This window comes from Thunnus albacares, chromosome 23, assembly GCF_914725855.1.
Source record: "Thunnus albacares chromosome 23, fThuAlb1.1, whole genome shotgun sequence".
Lineage (NCBI taxonomy): Eukaryota > Metazoa > Chordata > Actinopteri > Scombriformes > Scombridae > Thunnus > Thunnus albacares.
The window spans coordinates 205,918-227,500 of NC_058128.1; the positions used below are offsets into that span (position 1 = coordinate 205,918).

Genomic DNA, 21,583 nt, shown 5'->3' on the forward strand with positions numbered 1-21,583 from the left:
TAATCTTTGATTTTTGCTGAAATATTGGATCATTTGAACATTTATTGAAATGAAAGCATGTGAGAAGTTTAGAGGGAAAAATCACTATTTGGTGGAGCTGTTAACAACTCATAGACATGTGAAATGTGACCCCGACTACACACTGCTTTTTGTAAGACGTCAAAAGACAAAAAGGTTGGAAACCACTGGTTTCATCTTTAACAATGTGTTGTATTTTAAAAGCTTGTTATATTATCCATTGTGTCAAATCTTCATCTGAAAAGTAACTAAAGCTGTCAAATAAATGTAGTGGAGTAGAAAGTACAATATTTCCCTCTGAAATGTAGAAAGTAGCATCACATGGAAATACTCAAGTAAAGTACAAGTACCTCTAAACTGTACTTCAGTGCAGTACTTGAGTAAATGTATTTAGTTACTTTCCAGGACTGTAAAAGGTCAGATTAGACATCAGTGTGAACCAGAACAGCTCCGTCTGTCTGCTTTGTTAAACATGTTTTACTGACTGATGATTTTCCTGATAGCTGATAGCAGTGAACGCAGCATCAGATTCCCGCCTCCTCCTCATCCTCCTCCAGTTCCGGTTCAGACCAACATGGCGGCTGTTCGCTCACAGCTGCTGATCAATTTAACTCTCAGTTCAGGTTTTTATTTACATTTTTCTGATGAAATAAATCGACAGTGAAACTTCAGAGCGTGGTCACGTGCTGCTAACGGGTTATCAGGTAAGAACCGGATCAAAGTCCGTGATTATTGTCGGTGTTTGATCAGTTTAACGATCAGCTGTCTGCTGATCATTAAACTGATCAAACTGTGAAACAAACAGACAAACTGATCGATAATTAGATTGATATTTAGATAGTTGCAGTTGAATTTAAAGCCCCGCTTCAAACAGTAATAAACTACGTGATCAATAGTTGAATTATTCCGTGTAAGAAATGCCAAAACATGAATTAATATCAATAAATAATCACAGATTGTAACTGATACTAACCAGACAGAGTTCTCAGATTTACAACTGCCAGTGAAGTAGCAACTATTTTAATAATCAATAATTATTAAAAACATCAATAATAAAATAATCATTAGTGAACATAAACAGCGAAAAAAACAATAAGATGCAGAATCATTGATCACATTAACAGACGATAACAACTGCTGTTGTTGAAAACATATATTTTTGTACTAGAGCTGCAACTAACGATTAGTTTCTTTATCGATTAATCTGTTCATTGTTTTCTGGATTAATTAATTAATTAATTAGCAGTTTGGTCGATAAAATGTCAGAAAATGGTGACGATGATGACGTCATCAAATGTCTTGTTTTGTCCACAAAGATTTTCGGTTTATTGTCACAGAGAAAATATTCACATTTAACAAGCTGCAATCAGAGAATTTTGACTTTTTCTTCTTAAAAAATGACTCAAAACGATTAATCGATTATCAAGATAATTGATGACTGATTTTATAGTCTGCAACTAATTGATTAGTCGTTGGAACTCTGTGACATCATCAACATGACATCACTCTGTCTGGTTGCAGGAACCAGTGAAGGTCTGAGTCCGTGGTGGTTTCAGATGAACTAGCTGTCCCTGCAGGATGCTGGATCGGGTCTGAGCGGACCCTGTTGGGATCAGATCTGAGCGGACCCCTTTAAGATCAGTCCTGGGCAGTCCCTGTTAGGATCAGGTCTGAGCAGCCCTGTTAGGATCAGATCTGAGCGGACCCCTTTAGGATCAGTTCGGGGCAGCCCCTGTTAGGATCAGGTCTGAGTGGACCCAGTTGGGATCAAGTTTGGGCAAATGGAGAAGTTTGGGATGAGTTTCGGGGTTGGGGGGGCCAGCAGGAAGGAACTGCTGGAGACCATCGAGGCCCAGAAGAAGCAGCTGGTCCAGTACCAGACCCGCTTCAGGGATGTGGTCCAGGCCTACAGGAGCCTGCTGAAGGAGAAGGAGGCTTTGGAGTCCAGCCTGCAGGTCTTGACTGGGTCCCAGGAGGTGGACCAGCAGGACCAGGACCCACTGGAAGACCGCAACTCGCCACACAGTGAGGCCTCTGTGGACCCGCAAGAGACCACCAGAGACCAGAGCAGGGAGGACCAGGGAGGGCCGGGAGGGCCCTCGAGGTCTGAGACCAGTGGCTCTGAGAGTGGGGGTCCGGAGCAGGAGCAGGCCCCGCCTCTCCCCAGCTCAGAGGCGGACCGCCGAGTCGCTCAGCTGAAGAGCCAACTGAGCACGCTCAGCGGTGCTGTCGCCACAGTGACGCAGGAGAAGTCCCGCATGGAGGCGAGTTTCCAAGCCGACCGGCGGCAGCTGAAACAGGAAGTGGAGGAGCTGCAGGATCGCTTGGTCGCTGTGACGACACAGCAGGAGGCGGAGCTCCGCAGCCTGCAGCAGCAGCTGGCGGAGAGTCGCGCTCGCATCATCACACAGCAGCACGAGCGCGAGCAGGAGCAGCGAGACCACGTCCTGCAGCTGCAGGAGCTGACCTGCATCCTGCAGCAGCAACGCCTCCTGAAGACACCACAGGATGTAGACCAGGGGGCGGAGTCTCAGGTTTACCTGGACCAGTCCAGGAAAAGGCCGGAGGCGGCCGAGGAGGACCAGACCAGACCAGATCCCAGAGTGGACCAGCTGCAGCAAGAGCTACAGGACCTGAAGAACCAGGTCCAGGACCAGGTCCACAGTGAGACCAGGAAGGTAAGACCCAGACCAGGACCACCAAGAACCAGGTCTAAACTACCTGTAATAGACTGACACCAGGAGGGTAAGGCTAAGACGAGGCCTACCCAGAACCAGGCCTAAACTATCAATCAATCAATCAATTTTTATTTATATAGCGCCAAATCACAACAAAAGTCATCTCAGGGCACTTTTCACATAGAGCAGGTCTAGACCAAACTCTTTAATTTACAAAGACCCAACAAATCCTCCATGAGCAGCACTTGGTGACAGCAGTAAGGAAAAACTCCCCTTAACGGGTAGAAACCTCAAGCAGACCCCGGCTCTTGGTGGGCGGCCATCTGCCTTGACCGGTTGGGTTGAGAGAGAGAAAGAGAGAGGGAAAGGGGGAGGGGGACGACGACAGAATAACAACAATCATAACAATAACAACAACAGCAGCAACAGCAGTAGCAGCAGCCGGGGAAGGATGCCATCAGGACTGTGAAGGACCGCGAAGGTTCGGCCCAGAACCCAGGGTTTCTTGCGAGATGAGAAAGCACAAAAAAACTCTGAGGAAGAAGCAAAGTTAGTGACATGCATTAATGTTACATGAATGCATACAGATGGAGAGGAGGAGGAGGAGAGAGGAGCTCAGTGCATCATGGGAAGTCCCCCAGTAGTCTAGGCCTATAGCAGCATAACTAAGGGCTGATCCAAGGCGAGCCTGGTCGGCCCTAACTATAAGCTTTATCAAAAAGGAAAGTTTTAAGCCTACTCTTAAACATAGAGAGGGTGTCTGCACCCCGGACTGAATCCGGTAGATGGTTCCACAGGAGAGGAGCCTGATAGCTGAAGGCTCTGCCTCCCATTCTACTTTTAAAGACTGTAGGAACCACCAGTAAGCTGCATACTGGGAGCGCAGTGTTCTAGTGGGGTAATACGGTACTATGAGCTCTTCAAGATATGATGGTGCCTGACCATTAAGGGCTTTGTAAGTTAGGAGAAGGATTTTAAATTCTATTCTAGATTTTACAGGAAGCCAATGTAGTGAAGCTAAAATGGGAGAAATGTGGTCTCTTTTTCTAGTTTTAGTCAGAACACGTGCAGCTGCGTTCTGGACCAGCTGGAGAGTCTTTAGAGACTTGTTAGAGCAGCCTGATAATAAGGAATTGCAATAATCCAGCCTAGAAGTAACAAATGCGTGAACTAGTTTTTCTGCATCTTTTAGGGACAGGATGTGATTTTTGCGATATTACGTAAGTGAAAAAAGGCAGTCCTTGAGATTTGATTTATGTGGGAGTTAAAGGACATATCCTGATCAAAGATAACTCCCAGATTCCTTACGGTGGTGCTGGAGGCCAGGGTAATGCCATCCAGAGTAGCTTTATCATTAGATAATGTGTTTCTAAGGTGTTTAGGGCCAAGCACAATAACTTCTGTTTTATCTGAGTTTAGTAGTAGAAAATTGCAGGTCATCCAGGTCTTTATGTCGTTAAGGCATGTTTGGAGTTTGTTTAACTGATTGGGTTCATCAGGCTTCACTGATAAATATAATTGGGTGTCATCTGCATAACAATGAACATTTATGGAGTGTTTCCTAATAATATTACCTAAAGGAAGCATATATAAGGTGAATAGAATTGGTCCAAGTACAGAACCTTGTGGAACTCCGTGTCTAACTTTTGCCTTCATGGAGGATTCATCATTAACATGTACAAACTGAAATCGGTCTGATAAATAGGACTTAAACCAGCTTAATGCAGTTCCTTTAATGCCAATTAAATGTTCCAGTCTCTGCAAAAGGATTTGATGATCAATTGTGTCGAATGCAGCACTAAGATCTAACAGGACAAGTATAGAGACAAATCCTTTGTCTGATGCAGTTAGGAGGTCATTAGTGACTTTCACCAGTGCTGTTTCTGTGCTATGATGCCTCTAAATCCTGATTGAAAATCCTCAAATAAACTATTGTTATGTAGAAAGTCACATAACTGATTAGAGACTGCTTTCTCAAGGATCTTGGATAGAAATGGAAGGTTAGATATAGGTCTATACCTGTGACAAACTAAGACTAAGACCACCCAGACCCAGTTCAAAACCACCTGTAACAGATTGACACCAGGAGAGTAAGACTAAGACCAGGACTATGCAGAATCAGGTCTAAACTACCTGTGACAGACTGAGATCAGGACCACCCAGACCCAGTTCAAAACCACCTGAACAGATTGACAACAGGAGAGTAAGACTAGGACCAGGACTATCCAGAACCAGGTCTAAATTACCTGTAATAGACTGGGACTAAGAGAGTAAGATTCAGACCAGGACTACCCAGAACCAGGACTAAACTAACCCCTGTGTTGTGTCTGCAGGCGTGTCAGGCGGAGGAGCGGGCACGTGAGCGCGCTCAGGCTGCAGAGCTTCGGGTCGCCGGTCTGGAGCAGCGGCTGTCGGAGCTGTCGGAGCTGCTCGGTTCCTGTGAGAAGGCGAAGCAGCGAGACCAGCAGGTGGCTCAGAGACTCCGAGAACGGATCCTGCAGCTCGACACTGAGAACAAAATGCTCGCCATCGCTGCCTCCAACAGGTCAAACTCTGACCTCGGCCTGGACGAGTCTCAGCTGGACGTGGTGGCGCTGAAGGACAAGATGGAAAAGGTTAAGAAGCTGCTGCTGCTGGCGGCCCAGAGGGACCCAGACCAGGCGCCCATCATCCAGAACCTCACTGAGAGTGAGGCAGAGCCGGGCAGGGACAGTGCCTCGGCGCTAGCGTGCCAGCAGGAGCTGCGGCAGCTGAAGGACGAATTTGAACGCTACAAGCTGCGAGCGCAGGTAGTGCTGAAGAACAAGAACGCCAAAGATGGCTGCCAGGCCAGAGAGCTGGAGGAAGTGCGGGACCAGCTGGCGGAGCTGAAGGAGAAGTACATCAACCTGCGGATCCAGAGCGACAAGGCCGAGGCCCAGCACTGCCGGCAGCTGGAGGAGCGCCAGCAGCAGGCGGCGGCGCTGCAGCAGAGTCACAGACAGGAAGTGGAGCGTGTGGAGGCGCTGCACCGTGATGAGCTGCTGCGGCTGGAGGCGGAGCTACACAAACAGCGAGAGAGGACCATGGCCCTGCTGGATGAGAAGGACCAGGAGCTGGAGCGCCTCCGGGCCGCCGCTCTGAGCATGAACACGACGCGCTGCGCTGCCACCGATAACACGGCCACAGACAGTGCTGACGCTGAGGAGAGCGAGGGTGACGTCATCAGCCAGGCGCTGCGGCGGGCGGCACCCACTGAGCCCACATTGTTGCTGTACGCTGAGCAGCTAGCCAGGAAAGAGGTGGAGGCCGGAGCTCTGCGGCGGCAGAAACACCAGTTGGAGGAGGACGTCCACCAGCTGCAGGCCAAAGTCATTGCCAACGCCGAGCGGCACGATGAGGAGGCGGCTGACCTGCGAGGACGACTCGACAAACTGATTCGAGACCAGAGCCGAGAGGGCGCCAACATGGAGTATCTGAAAAACATCATCTACAAGTTCCTGACGCTGCAGGACGCCAGCGGGAGGCAGCAGACGCTCGCCGCCATCCTCACCATCCTGCACTTCAGCCCGCAGGAGAAACACGCCATCATGAGGCTGCAGGGCACCACCTGGTGGTCCTCCAGCAAGAGATAACACCAGAAGAAGAAACACGCCGTCATGAGGCTGCAGGGCACCACCTGGTGGTCCTCCAGCAAGAGATAACACCAGAAGAAGAAACACGCCGTCATGAGGCTGCAGGGCACCACCTGGTGGTCCTCCAGCAAGAGATAACACCAGAAGAAGAGACTTTAAATTGTATTTATGTGAAACTTTGATTCAGTTTTTTGAACCAAACCTCAGACCAGAAGTGCAGGTTTGAAGGTTTGTTTCTTTGAAGTTTATTTGATATAAAAACTGAATTGTTTGGTTTCAGCTGCAGAGAAAATATGAAAATATAAAGACTCACTGTGAGTAACTTAATGCAGCCCTTCATATCATTAATATGTATATTTTTGATTCTCATTGAAATTAAACTATTTTTCCTGCTTCACAAACTGTTTGTACTCGTTCTATAATTTATGTTGGTGCACCGTGATTATTATATATTATTATAATGTTTCCCACAGAGACGATCCACCGACCTGAAATACAGTTTTATATAAATATGATTCAGACTGATATTTACTGCTTGACAGGCTTCAGGGAAAGAATGAAATAAACAGTAAATGACACAAGAAGACTGTTTATATAATTCGGGTTTTTATTTTTCAGAGCAAAACAAATATTTACAGTTAGTGAGAAAGAAAGAAAGGTGAGCGACATGAAGTCAGTGTTACATTCACTGAACTCAGTTTATAAAAATATCTTCAACATTCATCATCAAACCCAACAGAAATAAATAAACTGTTTTCTTTCATTTGCGTTCAATGAATAAACATAACAGGACAAACATTTAGCTTTTAGTGTTTCATTAATGTAACTGAGTAACAGGAGCCACTGTGAACGACACGAATCTCCAGAAAAACGTCAAACTACGTCGAGAAAAAGAATCACAATGTTGTGAGAAAAAAGTCGAATTATTTCGAAAATATTCTGACTTTTCTGTTTTTTTCCTCATAACTTTGTGACTTTTTCCCTCCTGCTGAACGTTTGAGATCAGCTTCAGAACGTCTGAACTTCATGAAGGCGTCACGATGAGAAGTCGAGTCCGAGTCGGATCTCAGAGAGACGTCGGTACCTGCCGCAGGTGTGTTTGTGTGTCTGTGTGAGCGTTCAGGACTCGCTGCAGGTCTGCGGGCAGCGATCTGATGATGGACGTTATGAACACGTCCAGTTTGTCGAAAACTCCGTCCTTCACCTGCAACTGCTGCCGGCGAGCTTTCAACTGAAAAACAGGGTCAGAAACTCACTTCCTGTCCTCTATTTAAACACATTTATCATCATTAGAAATAAGATCTTTTAATGAGAATGAAGTCAAATATTCAGAGAAGATTCATTTCACCTGTTTACTAATTAAAACAAAGACAACAACAGACACAAAGATGTTTTCCTGAATGTTTTTTTTCTCTCAAAGTAATAAAACTTTATATAGTAATTTAAACTATTATGACATTCATGTAAAACTATTACAACTTATAGAAAAAGACAGATTGAGTTTCCAGCAGTTTCCTCACCAGCTTCTCTCGGAGCTTCAGAATCAGGTCGACTATTTCCACCTCAGACTTGTCTTTGGTCCAGCCCAGCAGGTCCTGGTGGAATCAGTAAGAACCTGTTATTATCCAGATGTTTGACTGTGACAGCTGTGAACATGATGAGAACACTCACGGAGTCACAGATGACCTCCAGGTGAAGACTCTCCAGCTTCTGACTCATCTCTCTGTGTCGCTGTCGGTACCAACCGTCAAAGTTCGGAGACCTGAAGAACCTCCTGCGAAGAGTTAAAAACATCAATAATCTGACATAAATTATTCTGTTTTCACTAAAGAACGTCTGAGAACTTTAAGACGCGACTGACTCACCTGTACAGTCCCATCCAATCACCTTTGAGCACCGAGGTGAGCTGAGGGCCGGTGTGATCCAGAGTGGACATGAACTCGTCCTGACTGAAGGGACGAATCTGAGGAGGCGTCTGAACAAACAAACCAACACTTAAACCAGGTTTCACCTGCAAACACCTGATGTCAGCGTGACATCACTAATGCACTTCCTGTTTACCTTCCAGGGCGTCACAGATCTCTGCAGTGGCATCAGACTCGCCATGTACCGCTCCTGACAGACAAAACGCAGGGTTCAACTGACCAACACATTCACCAGACTGCTGTCAATTTACCAATTAAAAGAAACTAATAACGAGTTGTTTCTTATTATTATTATTATTATGTAACAGCTGACAGTAACGAGTTGTTTGTTGTTATTTATGTAACAGCTGACGGTAACGAGTTGTTTGTTGTTATTTATGTAACAGCTGACGGTAACGAGTTGTTTGTTGTTATTTATGTAACAGCTGACGGTAACGAGTTGTTTGTTGTTATTTATGTAACAGCTGACGGTAACGAGGAAATGAATGACAGTAAATGAAGAGCAACTTGTCGATGGGTAGCGATGTTCCTGCGAGCTGATTGGCTGTTTTCTCACCAGTGGGATAATGAAGCTCTGAGTCAGCTCTAACAGGTGTCTCCTCAAGATGGCGCTCTGCACCTCTGATGGTCTCTTCCTCTGAATCCCCTGCAGAAACAGACGCTCAGACTGAGAACATGATCACATGCTTCCTGTTGGGACGTTTGGCTGCTGCTTTACCTTCAACAGTCTCTTAATGAGAACTTTGTCTTTGTGTAGGAAGGTCTTGTAGGCTGTGTAGATCCCTGCAGACACACAGGTAACAGAACACTAAAGACAACAGACTGAGGCTGGTGTTCATGTTCACCTGCTGCTGCTCTGTTATCTTACCTGGTTTAGTGTCCAGTGTTTTCAGCTTGGACAGTTTCTTCACCTTCACCTGTTTGGGTAAATCACCTGAAAGGAGACAAAAGATTCACATCAGTCTGTGTGACTCTATAATCCTCCAACACTTCACCTTCTCCGTCTCTGACAAGAACAACACGATGCAGCTCGAAATATACATTCATTAGAATATTCAGTGACGCCAGCATGCAGAAATATTCAAGACAACATTTATACTGCAGCAAAAAACTGCATGGGATCAGCATAAAGTGGGCATGTCTGTAAAGGGGAGACTGGTGGGAACCATAGAACCCATTTTCATTCTGGAGGTCAGAGGTCAAGGGACCCCTTTGAAAATGGTTTAGTGTAACTTTAGAGCGTTATTTATCACCTTCCTGACAAGCTATGACGTGGTTACCAGTGGATGCTTTATGTGGTCTAGTTTCATATGATACCAGTATCTTCAATGTGGCTTTAACTGAGTCCACCACAGCCTCAGAAAGCAGTGATGTCACTAACAGGCGCCGCCGTCCTCCGGGAACTCAAACCATTAATCGATTATCAAAACATTTTCTGACTGCAGTTCTAAAATGTGGATCTGATAATAACATCCAGTAACTTCATGTCTCAGATAAAGCATGGAAAAGAAATGAAAAGACAGAAGACTTGGAGAAGATGGATGAAGGAGGGAGAAGATGACGATGAGGATATGCAGAAGAAGAACGTCAGGCTGTGGTCTACCTGCCATCCTGATCTCTCCCAGCCGGACCACATGAGGCCAGTTCTGGAAGGTCTTGATGAAGAACGGGTTGGTGACGCCAAGAATCACGTTTGGTCTGACGGAGAGAGAGGCGGGTCAGACAGGTGGACTCAGGTGTGATCAGACAGACAGGTGGACTCAGGTGTGATAGACAGACAGGTGGACTCAGGTGTGTTCAGACAGACAGGTGGACTCAGGTGTGTTCAGACAGACAGGTGGACTCAGGTGTGATCAGACAGACAGGTGGACTCAGGTGTGATCAGACAGACAGGTGGACTCAGGTGTGTTCAGACAGACAGGTGGACTCAGGTGTGATCAGACAGACAGGTGGACTCAGGTGTGATCAGACAGACAGGTGGACTCAGGTGTGATAGACAGACAGGTGGACTCAGGTGTGTTCAGACAGACAGGTGGACTCAGGTGTGTTCAGACAGACAGGTGGACTCAGGTGTGATCAGACAGACAGGTGGACTCAGGTGTGATCAGACAGACAGGTGGACTCAGGTGTGATCAGACAGACAGGTGGACTCAGGTGTGTTCAGACAGACAGGTGGACTCAGGTGTGATCAGACAGACAGGTGGACTCAGGTGTGATCAGACAGACAGGTGGACTCAGGTGTGAACAGACAGACAGGTGGACTCAGGTGTGAACAGACAGACAGGTGGACTCAGGTGTGATCAGACAGACAGGTGGACTCAGGTGTGAACAGACAGACAGGTGGACTCAGGTGTGAACAGACAGACAGGTGGACTCAGGTGTGATCAGACAGACAGGTGGACTCAGGTGTGAACAGACAGACAGGTGGACTCAGGTGTGTTCAGACAGACAGGTGGACTCACGGAGCCTGGGTCCGGGTGGTGTACTCTCTGAACTCGTTGTCGTGGATGGTGAAGTACGGACGGAAATCGCAGCAGAACTTCAAAGGACTGATGGAGCTGAGACACACACAAACATACTCTGTTACCACGGCAACAACACAACACTGCTCTCTGATTGGCTGCCAGAAAACCTGAAGCTGCAGATAAGGGAGGATTCTGATTGGCTGTTGGGTTACCTGACAAGAGCCAGCACAGTTTCTGAGGAGACGGTAGGAGACGGCGCCATGATGACCACAGGCTCCCCAAGCAACATGAGCTCCCAGAACATCTGCAGGTGGATCAGGACCGACTGGAAACACCTGGACAGGTGAGACGTCACGTTAGACAGAAACTAAAAGAACATCCAGACAGTCAGCAACAAGAGGACAAGAATCACATGACCAGGTGCTAAAGGCAACTCTGGGGAGCAGCTAACACAGACAGGAAGTGGACTGACTTGAAGAGGTCTAGGTCGTGGATGGTGGGCAGCAGAATCGGAGCTGGCAGGAAGTTCTGAGGATAGAAAACAAACTTTATGAACAACAGAAACTCAGACAGAATGAGGAAGAAACACACAGAGACTCTCTGACCTCCTTCGCCGTCTGTCTGATTGGACTTCCTCCTGGTTTGTCGGCTTTTGACGGGATCCGGACCTAAAACAAATAAACATTAAGAAACAAAAAGGAACATGTTTTTTTACCTTAAAGTTAGTTGATTGAGAATAAAAAGAAAAGAAAGTGAGAAGACAGAGTACATGAACACTGTGGAAGGCTCTTCGTACTTCTACATACCTGCTTTCAAGTCTAGTTTCAACTCTGGTTCTGAGAAATCAAGTTTCTTCTTCTAATTACTACAATACCCATGAGCCTCAGCTGCTGTTACTATGGAGATGAAGCCAGTCAGAGGAGTGAATCAGAGTTTAAACCCCCTCCTCACTGCATTATTATGGATCCCACTGCAGTCCTTGGCGAGATACGCCCTGTGCTATGATTGGCCAGGCTGCTGCTAACTGTGTTCATCCTGAAGGACCATCAGTTAACAGTCTGAGTCCAGCAGAGAGGCAAAGATAAAAAGTGTGTGTGGTGTGGTGTTGGTCTCCTCACCTATAAAACCACGCCCCTCCTCACCTGTAAGACCACACCCTCCTCACCTGTAAGACCACGCCCTCTTCACCTGTAAGACCACGCCCTCCTCACCTGTAAGACTACGTCCCCCTCACCTGTAAGACTACGCCCCCCTCACCTATAAGACCACACCCTCCTCACCTGTAAGACCACGCCCTCTTCACCTGTAAGACCACGCCCCCCTCACCTGTAAGACTACGTCCCCCTCACCTGTAAGACTACGCCCCCCGCACCTATAAGACCATGCCCTCCTCATCTGTAAGACCACGCCTCCTCACCTGTAAGACCACGCCCCCCTCACCTGTAAGACCACGCCCATCACGGGTAGGTTAAGGGTCAATCCAGGTACGGGTGAAGGCCATTGGTCGATCTCGTTACACACTGTGAGGACAAGTAAAAGACATTTCAATGGAGTGAAAACCTGTGTTCTGATTGGTTAAAGGTTATGATGTAACGTGACAACATCACCTGCTTCCAGGCAGGGCTCCAGCTTCTCAAAGAACTCAGGTGCAATGATCTGCAGCAGCGAGTGGAACAGGTGAGTGTACGGCAGCCGGGATAGCAGCACCAGAGACTGCAACACAGAGTCACGTGACCAGACAGCTGTCATCTCAAACAATCACATGACCACACAGCCGTCAATCAAACATCACACGAACAGCTGTGTGTTAACAGGAGTGGACAGGTGACTCACCTTCTGGAAGTATCCTCTCTTCACAGAGACGTCCTTGACTTGTCTGAAATAGACGTAACCAAAGAAATGGGACACTTCCCTCTGAGGAGACAGAGAAACAAACACCTGGAAGCTTTGATCTGATTGGTCAGAGAGCAACAAACATCTCATATCTGATCTGTGTATCCAGGGGTTTCAGATACTCTCCTATCACAGTAACAGCTGGTCCGTTACCTGCAGAGAGGCCCTGATGAAACACTAACCAGGTGCATTTTGGGAGATGAAGGCTCCAGTGTTTTGGGGGAGGTCAGAGCAAGAGAAGCAGCTGATTGATTTGTTCTCTATTTACCAATCAGTCAATAAACCACAAAACAAAGGAAACCTCCTGATCATCCAGGAAGAACTAATCAGGCATCTTGTGCCAGATAAACTGATCGATCGATAACCTGCACGGCTCACCTGCAGGGTGACCGGGGCGTCTCTGTTGTAGACGTCGTCTCTGAACCTCGCAGCTCTGCGACCGACTGACTGACGCAGCCTGAAGCTGAACTGAGTGTCGCCGAGGCATCCTGGGAAATCAGTCAACACACACACACACACACACACACAGGTCATGTGACCTCTGACCGCTGACCTCTGACCTCTGACATATGATGTAATGTTGTTAGACATTCACCTGAGTACGAGTCAGGAAACGACAGGTAGCAGATGCTGGTTTTCTGACAACAAATCACAAGAAACATGATCAATAAAATGATCATCAATAAAGTGATTATCAGTTTGTGAAAAATAAGTTGATTAAATTACCTCCTTCTCTGTGAGCTTCACATCCTGAGGATAAACCAGCTGAAACACCGAGAAGAAAACACTGATTAAACTGTAAAATGTGACTTTATGCTTTTAAAATAAGAATAATAATGTTCACTTTCCATCATCTCAACAGACACGTCAATAAAATCTTTACAAATGATTCCGTTTTATACATATAGTGAGCAGCAGCAGGAACCCTAACCCCCCCAACACCTAACCCCCCCAACACCTAACCCCCCCCAACACCTAACCCCCCCAACCCTAACCCTAACCCCCCAACACCTAACCCCCCCCAACACCTAACCCCCCAACCCTAACCCCCCCAACACCTAACCCCCCCAACCCTAACCCTAACCCCCCAACACCTAACCCCCCCCAACACCTAACCCCCCAACCCTAACCCCCCCAACACCTAACCCCCCCAACCCTAACCCTAACCCCCCCCCCCCCCCCCCCCAACACCTAACCCCCCAACCCTAACACTAACCCCCCAACACCTAACCCCCCCAACCCCAATACTAACCCCCCCAACACCTACCACTAACCCCCCCAACCCCAATACTAACCTGCCCAACACCTACCACTAACCCCCCCAACCCCAATACTAACCTGCCCAACACCTACCACTAACCCCCCCAACACCTAACCCCCCCAACCCCAATACTAACCCCCCCAACACCTACCACTAACCCCCCCAACCCCAATACTAACCCCCCCAACACCTAACCCCCCATGCCTAACCCCCCAAGCCTAACCCTAACCCCCCAACACCTACCCCCCCAACACTAACCCTAACCCCCCCAACACCTAACCCCCCCAACCCTAACACTAACCCCCCAACACCTAACCCCCCCAACCCTAACACTAACCCCCCAACACCTAACCCCCCAACCCTAACACTAACCCCCCCAAACCTAGATACACCTGTCACATTAAATACACCTGTCACATTAAATACACCTGTACATTAGATACACCTGTACATTAAATACACCTGTCACATTAAATACACCTGTACATTAGATACACCTGTCACATTAAATATACCTGTCACATTAAATATACCTGTCACATTAAATACACCTGTCACATTAAATACACCTGTACATTAGATACACCTGTCACATTAAATACACCTGTACATTAGATACACCTGTCACATTAAATACACCTGTACATTAAATATACCTGTCACATTAAATACACCTGTACATTAGATACACCTGTCACATTAAATACACCTGTACATTAAATACACCTGTCACATTAAATACACCTGTACATTAGATACACCTGTCACATTAAATACACCTGTACATTAGATACACCTGTCACATTAAATACACCTGTACATTAAATATACCTGTCACATTAAATACACCTGTACATTAGATACACCTGTCACATTAAATACACCTGTACATTAAATACACCTGTCACATTAAATACACCTGTACATTAGATACACCTGTCACATTAAATACACCTGTCACATTAAATACACCTGTACATTAGATACACCTGTCACATTTAATACACCTGTACATTAAATATACCTGTACATTAGATACACCTGTACATTAAATACACCTGTACATTAGATACACCTGTACATTAAATACACCTGTACATTAGATACACCTGTCACATTAAATACACCTGTACATTAGATACACCTGTCACATTAAATACACCTGTACATTAAATATACCTGTACATTAGATACACCTGTACATTAAATACACCTGTACATTAGATACACCTGTACATTAAATATACCTGTACATTAGATACACCTGTACATTAGATACACCTGTACATTAGATACACCTGTACATTAAATACACCTGTACATTAGATACACCTGTACATTAAATATACCTGTACATTAGATACACCTGTACATTAGATACACCTGTACATTAAATACACCTGTACATTAGATACACCTGTCACATTAAATACACCTGTACATTAAATACACCTGTACATTAGATACACCTGTACATTAAATACACCTGTACATTAGATACACCTGTACATTAAATACACCTGTACATTAGATACACCTGTCACATTAAATATACCTGTCACATTAAATATACCTGTCACATTAAATACACCTGTACATTAGATACACCTGTACATTAAATACACCTGTCACATTAAATACACCTGTACATTAGATACACCTGTACATTAGATACACCTGTCACATTAAATACACCTGTCACATTAAATACACCTGTACATTAGATACACCTGTCACATTAAATATACCTGTCACATTAAATACACCTGTACATTAGATACACCTGTACATTAAATACACCTGTCACATTAAATACACCTGTACATTAGATACACCTGTACATTAGATACACCTGTACATTAAATACACCTGTACATTAAATACACCTGTCACATTAAATACACCTGTACATTAGATACACCTGTCACATCAAATACACCTGTACATTAGATACACCTGTACATTAGATACACCTGTCACATTAAATACACCTGTACATTAGATACACCTGTACATTAAATACACCTGTCACATTAAATACACCTGTCACATTAAATACACCTGTACATTAGATACACCTGTACATTAGATACACCTGTCACATTAAATACACCTGTCACATTAAATACACCTGTACATTAGATACACCTGTACATTAAATACACCTGTCACATTAAATACACCTGTACATTAGATACACCTGTACATTAAATACACCTGTCACATTAAATACACCTGTACATTAGATACACCTGTACATTAAATACACCTGTCACATTAAATACACCTGTACATTAGATACACCTGTCACATTAAATATACCTGTCACATTAAATATACCTGTCACATTAAATACACCTGTCACATTAAGTACACCTGTACATTAAATACACCTGTCACATTAAATATACCTGTCACATTAAGTACACCTGTCACATTAAGTACACCTGTACATTAGATACACCTGTCACATTAAATATACCTGTCACATTGAGTACACCTGTCACATTAAGTACACCTGTACATTAAATACACCTGTCACATTAAATACACCTGTCACATTAAATACACCTGTCACATTAAATACACCTGTACATTAAATACACCTGTCACATTAAATACACCTGTCACATTAAATACACCTGTCACATTAAATACACCTGTACATTAACGCACTAGTATAAATATGGGTGTTTGAAGGTTCATCCTGTTCATCAGCAGCATCTGAAGCTTCTGTTCTGATCAGTTTACTATTTAAATCATCTTTCAGTTACACCGCTGGTAAACGATGCTAACGATGCTAAGCTAACCACCGTACCTCTATGGCTTGTCCGAGCTCCAGGTCGAAGGTAACGACACACACGCACTCCAGCCAGGAGGCGAAGCGGGCCCACGGACACCGGCCGTCCGCCTCCTCATGTCGCGGTGAACCGCAGCCGTCAAACGGGTTCATGACGACCGACTCAGAGCTCCGCGACCTCCATCCTCCCTGCTCCGTTCCTCCATCAGATCAGCAGCTCCGGTACTGACTCCCGGACAGCTGCGCTGCTCCGCCGCCAGCGCCCCCAGCTGGAGGGACACATCATCATCCTCCTCATCCTCCTCAACTTCTTTTATTCTTCTTCAGAGCTCTTGACTCTTGGTCTTGCTTCATCTATTTTGCCATATCTGCATTCCTGCTTTTCCTTTTCCAGGTGGACTGGTTGTGTTACTTCCTTTTGCAGAGACCTTTTTGCTAGTTTATTGTCACACTCGTTCCCAGGACCGGCTCTAGCCCCCCATCAACCACCGAGCCAGTGCTGCCTCGACACCACCTGCTCATTCTACAGTAAAAATATGGACATCAGACACCACAATGGTTGCAAGACAAAAATATATATTTTTATTTTTATAAATTAAAATCACTTCTCAAACAAACGAATCATTTATCAAAGAATGAAATGATTCAATATTACCAACTACCTGTTAGTAACATCTAACAGGTTATTGATCGATTATAGATAGATGTCATGTGCCTAAAATGTTCTGGACTGTTTTCAGGGCTTTTGAGTATTGAGTCCATTACTGATTAGTTTGTAGTTGTTTGTTTGTTTGTGACAACAGTTTGCAGCAGAAGCAGTAAAGATGTTGTTTCTTGGAACCACCCAGCTTCTCTTGATTCTTTTCTCCATTCACTAATTTCCTGTGAGGTGGTGTTGATGGGAACCATCCTCTGCTGCCCCCCTCCCTTCTCCCCCATCTGTATTTCTACCATATATTTGTTTTTCCGTCACCTGCGTTACAGCTTTTTCCTCTTTTTAGGTGGTGCCGTGCTCACGTTAGCTAACCTGCTCCCCATACGCTCGCTCACTCTGCAGTAATTTAAAGGGACACTGATGGCAGTGGCACTTGCATCACATCAACAGTTTCCTAGGCAACGACACAGAGGTGGCCCACTAGGCCTGTACAGTAATAAGGGAAACACTGGTCTCATTTGACCTGATATGGATCTGTTCCAGCTGACGGTGTCTGCAGGCTGTAGAGCAGCAGTGGATGTTGTGTCTGTTGTTCCTTCACCTGCAGGCAAATCTAAACATACATGTAAATATAGTTATCAGTCCTTCAGTAAGAACACACAATGATTAGCTAGCTGTGTACTGGTTGATTTCTCCAACTGGAGGAAATCACTGACATCATCAGTGACCGTTGTGAGCGGCTAAATAAATGAGACGTGCGTGCAGCACATCTCCAGACTGGAATCAGGCTCATGTTTCACCGTCAGCAGGTGCAGGTTGTCGTCATGCAGGTACTTTGGGTTTGGAACGACTTTGTACTGCAACAATAGTTCTTAAGAAAACAGGTTTCTTGAAAGACACATTGCTTTTGATTTGTTTAATTATTAAATGCTGTTAGTGCCACAAAGGGAATTCTATTCAGTCTCATTATGTTGGTGCAGAAATATCAGAGGAGTAAATCTCAATACTTGGACAAGTACAACCAAAAGTATCTGCATGGCTACAGAACACTAGAGACAAGTGAGAGAATATGGTTTTCCATATTCAAAACTGGCGGTTCAGGTAACGGACACAACTAGAAAAGGCCCTGATGAAGATGAGGGGCTCTGGTTTCAGTAAACCAGGATGAAGGGGCCTACCAACTGTCAGCTGCTGTCCTCAAACAGCTAGCAGAGGTCAGTGTCTGCAGGTTCTCCACAATACAAATACACTACTGTATTCATTCAGCAAGGAAACAGGAAATAAAACCAACATACCTTCAAACTGCTCCAACATCACACACAGAAAATATCACTTCATCATGTTGTTCACTTGTTTGCATTGTTGTTGAGCTGCTGTGTGATTAATGTCACCCTTAATGATGCATTTAATTCATTACAAACACTGTAAATCATTGAAATCCTGCAGCAGATTCATCAAGACAAGTTTTATTGAGACTGTTTTATTTATTTGAGGCTACAAGTGTTGAAAATGTTTGTAAAAATAATCTTCTTTGCTAATTTTCTACAACTATTTTCTACTGTTATTTTCTGTAATGTACAACATTATTCTTCTACAGTGTTTAATCTGAACACTTGTATTAATTGTGATTAAATGTCAGTGATGACCGTGATGGACGTCTGGTTATTCTCTGGGTCTCCATGGAAACGGATGAAACTGCTTTTAGCTTTTATGCTCCAAACTGCTGGAACATCTTTTCCAGTCGTGTCAGCTGCTGCGACGCCATCGTCTGTTAAAAACATTCCTGTTTAGTGGCCACTTGCTGCTCTAATTATTTCATTGTATTCCTGCTGTCTTAATGGTTTAAACTCTCATGTATTACTGATGTTTATTTGAATTGTTTCTACTGTTTTATCCACATAGTGTTTCAGCCCTGTGAAGCTCATCCTGCTTCCTCCTGGAATCAAATGAACCAGATAAATAAAGTTTTGCTTACTCCATGTAAATGTGTATCATGCAAACTATGGGCGCAGAAGAACAGCACATACATCAGTCTCATGTTATTTACTTTGTATATATATGTATTAAAACTGTCCGTACGGTCTGAGCGCGTGTTGACGACATGAGCATCATCATTTCCTGTCTCAGTGAACTGGAACATACAGACGCAGCTGCTCTACTTTCTTCTTCAAGCAACCAGCTTTCACTCAAAATCTGATTCAGTTTGGCTTCAAAAAGGTCAAAACCGAGTATTTCTTTGTAAATGTTTAAAGGAAATATTAGCTTCCCTTCGTTTATTAATGTTGATATATGTCAAGTGTTTATATATATATATGTTATTATATATTGTCTACATCATGACTGGTTGTCATTCATGTGTGTCAGCATCATTAAGGGTGACATTAATCACACAGCAGCTCAACAACAATGCAAACAAGTGAACAACATGATGAAGTGATATTTTCTGTGTGTGATGTTGGAGCAGTTTGAAGGTATGTTGGTTTTATTTCCTGTTTCCTTGCTGAATGAATACAGTAGTGTATTTGTATTGTGGAGAACCTGCAGACACTGACCTCTGCTAGCTGTTTGAGGGCAGCAGCTGACAGTTGGTAGGCCCCTTCATCCTGGTTTACTGAAACCAGAGCCCCTCATCTTCATCAGGGCCTTTTCTAGTTGTGTCCGTTACCTGAACCGCCAGTTTTGAATATGGAAAACCATATTCTCTCACTGGTCTCTAGTGTTCTGTAGCCATGCAGATACTTTTGGTTGTACTTGTCCAAGTATTGAGATTTACTCCTCTGATATTTCTGCACCAACATAATGAGACTGAATAGAATTTCCTTTGTGGCACTAACAGCATTTAATAATTAAACAAATCAAAAGCAATGTGTCTTTCAAGAAACCTGTTTTCTTAAGAACTATTGTTGCAGTACAAAGTCGTTCCAAACCCAAAGTACCTGCATGACGACAACCTGCACCTGCTGACGGTGAAACATGAGCCTGATTCCAGTCTGGAGATGTGCTGCACGCACGTCTCATTTATTTAGCCGCTCACAACGGTCACTGATGATGTCAGTGATTTCCTCCAGTTGGAGAAATCGACCAGTACACAGCTAGCTAGCGAGCTAGCTACATCCATGAAAAAAGTAACAGAAACATGACAACGAGTGTTGATGATGTCAGTGCAGCGGACAGGTTGTCGTCTAAAGTGGACATATTTCTTGATCGATGTGAAAGATGATAAGTTAACTGCTCCTAGCAACAACTACAGTAACTTCCTGTTAGCTAACTGAAAAGGACGTTGGCGGGACATATAGGTAACTGGCTACTGACTGGCTGGGATTAAACAAAAGAAATAAAAAAACAGCAAACATGAATGTAATGACTGATTAATGAAGTGTAAATGAAAGCTTAAATCAGTCACAAATTATCACAAAATATCAGTAGCTACGTATTTGTCGGGCTACAAATTCAATGTTAAAACAAAGCATTTTAAGCTAGCAAATGAAATGAATGAATCGATGGCTCACCTACCCCCCTTACTAAAACCTCCTCTTTAATAAATACAAACGGTGACTTCCCCGTTACCACCAGTAACTCACCAGTAACTCACCAGTAATCAAAGTCACTGTATCTTGATAAGAGTAATTGTGCTTCTTTAAATAGTCCCTTAGTGTGATGATGCATAGTTGTCATTAGGTTAAGCTGCCCTTAGATTGGTACTAATTAAATGTCTTAGTCTAATTAAATCAAGTGTATTCATACAGAATGACACAGAGGACTGCAGTGGTGGATCAGTGTGCAGTCATGTAACTACACAGTAGTTCAATAAAAATAAAAATAGATATTTTCGTCTTGCAGAAATTGTGTTGTCTGATGTTTGTTGTTGATACTTTTACTGTAGAAAGGGCAGGTGGGCGGTGTTTATGGAGCGCCTGTGATGTGACTCTTTTATTTTGAAAATGCCGGTAGCGGATGTGTTTGGAGCCTGTTCCGGTAGATAACCCGGCTGGCTGACAGTCGTCGCTTCAGTCTCTCGGTTGTAACCGGACGGATCATCATGTCTTCTGACCCGTGCTCCTTCTCCTCGTTCACCAGGTGCGTCACCAAACACCTGAACCTGACCCTGCACGTGGACTTCGACAGACACGTCATCAGCGGGCAGGTGGCGCTCACCGTGGAGGCTCTGGAGGACCGTTTCTCCTCTCTGGTAACGTTAACGGACCCCGGGGGTGTTAGCCGGGAAGCTAACGGGCTCGTTCATTCCCGGTGTTCTGATGTCAGACTGTGTGTTT

At 44.7% G+C, this 21,583-nt stretch overlaps 3 protein-coding genes across 5 annotated transcripts in view; 2 read left to right on the plus strand and 1 right to left on the minus strand.

The window, feature by feature from the left end:
* The first annotated feature begins 440 nt into the window (after positions 1-440).
* Positions 441-6,711, plus strand: gcc1 (GRIP and coiled-coil domain containing 1). Of its 3 annotated transcripts, none has more exons than XM_044343271.1 (4): positions 441-722; positions 1,540-2,696; positions 5,030-6,270; positions 6,409-6,711. In XM_044343271.1, exons 2-4 carry the CDS (start codon positions 1,800-1,802, stop codon positions 6,446-6,448), a joined length of 2,178 nt encoding a protein of 725 aa, XP_044199206.1. In that variant the 5' UTR covers positions 441-722; positions 1,540-1,799; the 3' UTR covers positions 6,449-6,711. The 3 variants fall into 3 exon arrangements, with proteins under 3 accessions (XP_044199206.1, XP_044199205.1, XP_044199204.1); XM_044343270.1 differs by having other exon boundaries at positions 442-722; positions 6,340-6,711; XM_044343269.1 differs by having other exon boundaries at positions 442-722; positions 5,030-6,711.
* A 183-nt stretch (positions 6,712-6,894) lies between these two features.
* dennd6b (DENN/MADD domain containing 6B) lies at positions 6,895-17,184 on the minus strand. The gene is made up of 20 exons (XM_044343272.1): positions 16,673-17,184; positions 13,320-13,358; positions 13,189-13,231; positions 12,972-13,081; positions 12,534-12,614; positions 12,308-12,413; positions 12,141-12,220; positions 11,306-11,368; positions 11,173-11,228; positions 10,913-11,035; positions 10,698-10,793; positions 9,839-9,933; positions 9,104-9,169; positions 8,954-9,018; positions 8,792-8,881; positions 8,372-8,425; positions 8,176-8,285; positions 7,982-8,084; positions 7,831-7,905; positions 6,895-7,541 (listed from the first exon to the last, which is right to left on the minus strand). Exons 1-20 carry the CDS (start codon positions 16,805-16,807, stop codon positions 7,377-7,379), a joined length of 1,755 nt encoding a protein of 584 aa, XP_044199207.1. The 5' UTR covers positions 16,808-17,184; the 3' UTR covers positions 6,895-7,376.
* Positions 17,185-21,279: 4,095 nt separating this feature from the next.
* The window catches only part of lta4h (leukotriene A4 hydrolase), a 6,959-nt gene continuing 6,655 nt past the window's right edge, over positions 21,280-21,583 (plus strand). The window contains exon 1 of the mRNA XM_044343230.1: positions 21,280-21,498. Within this exon, the coding sequence (XP_044199165.1) occupies positions 21,349-21,498 (150 nt within the window). The 5' untranslated portion in view covers positions 21,280-21,348. The remainder of the gene's footprint in view (positions 21,499-21,583) is intronic.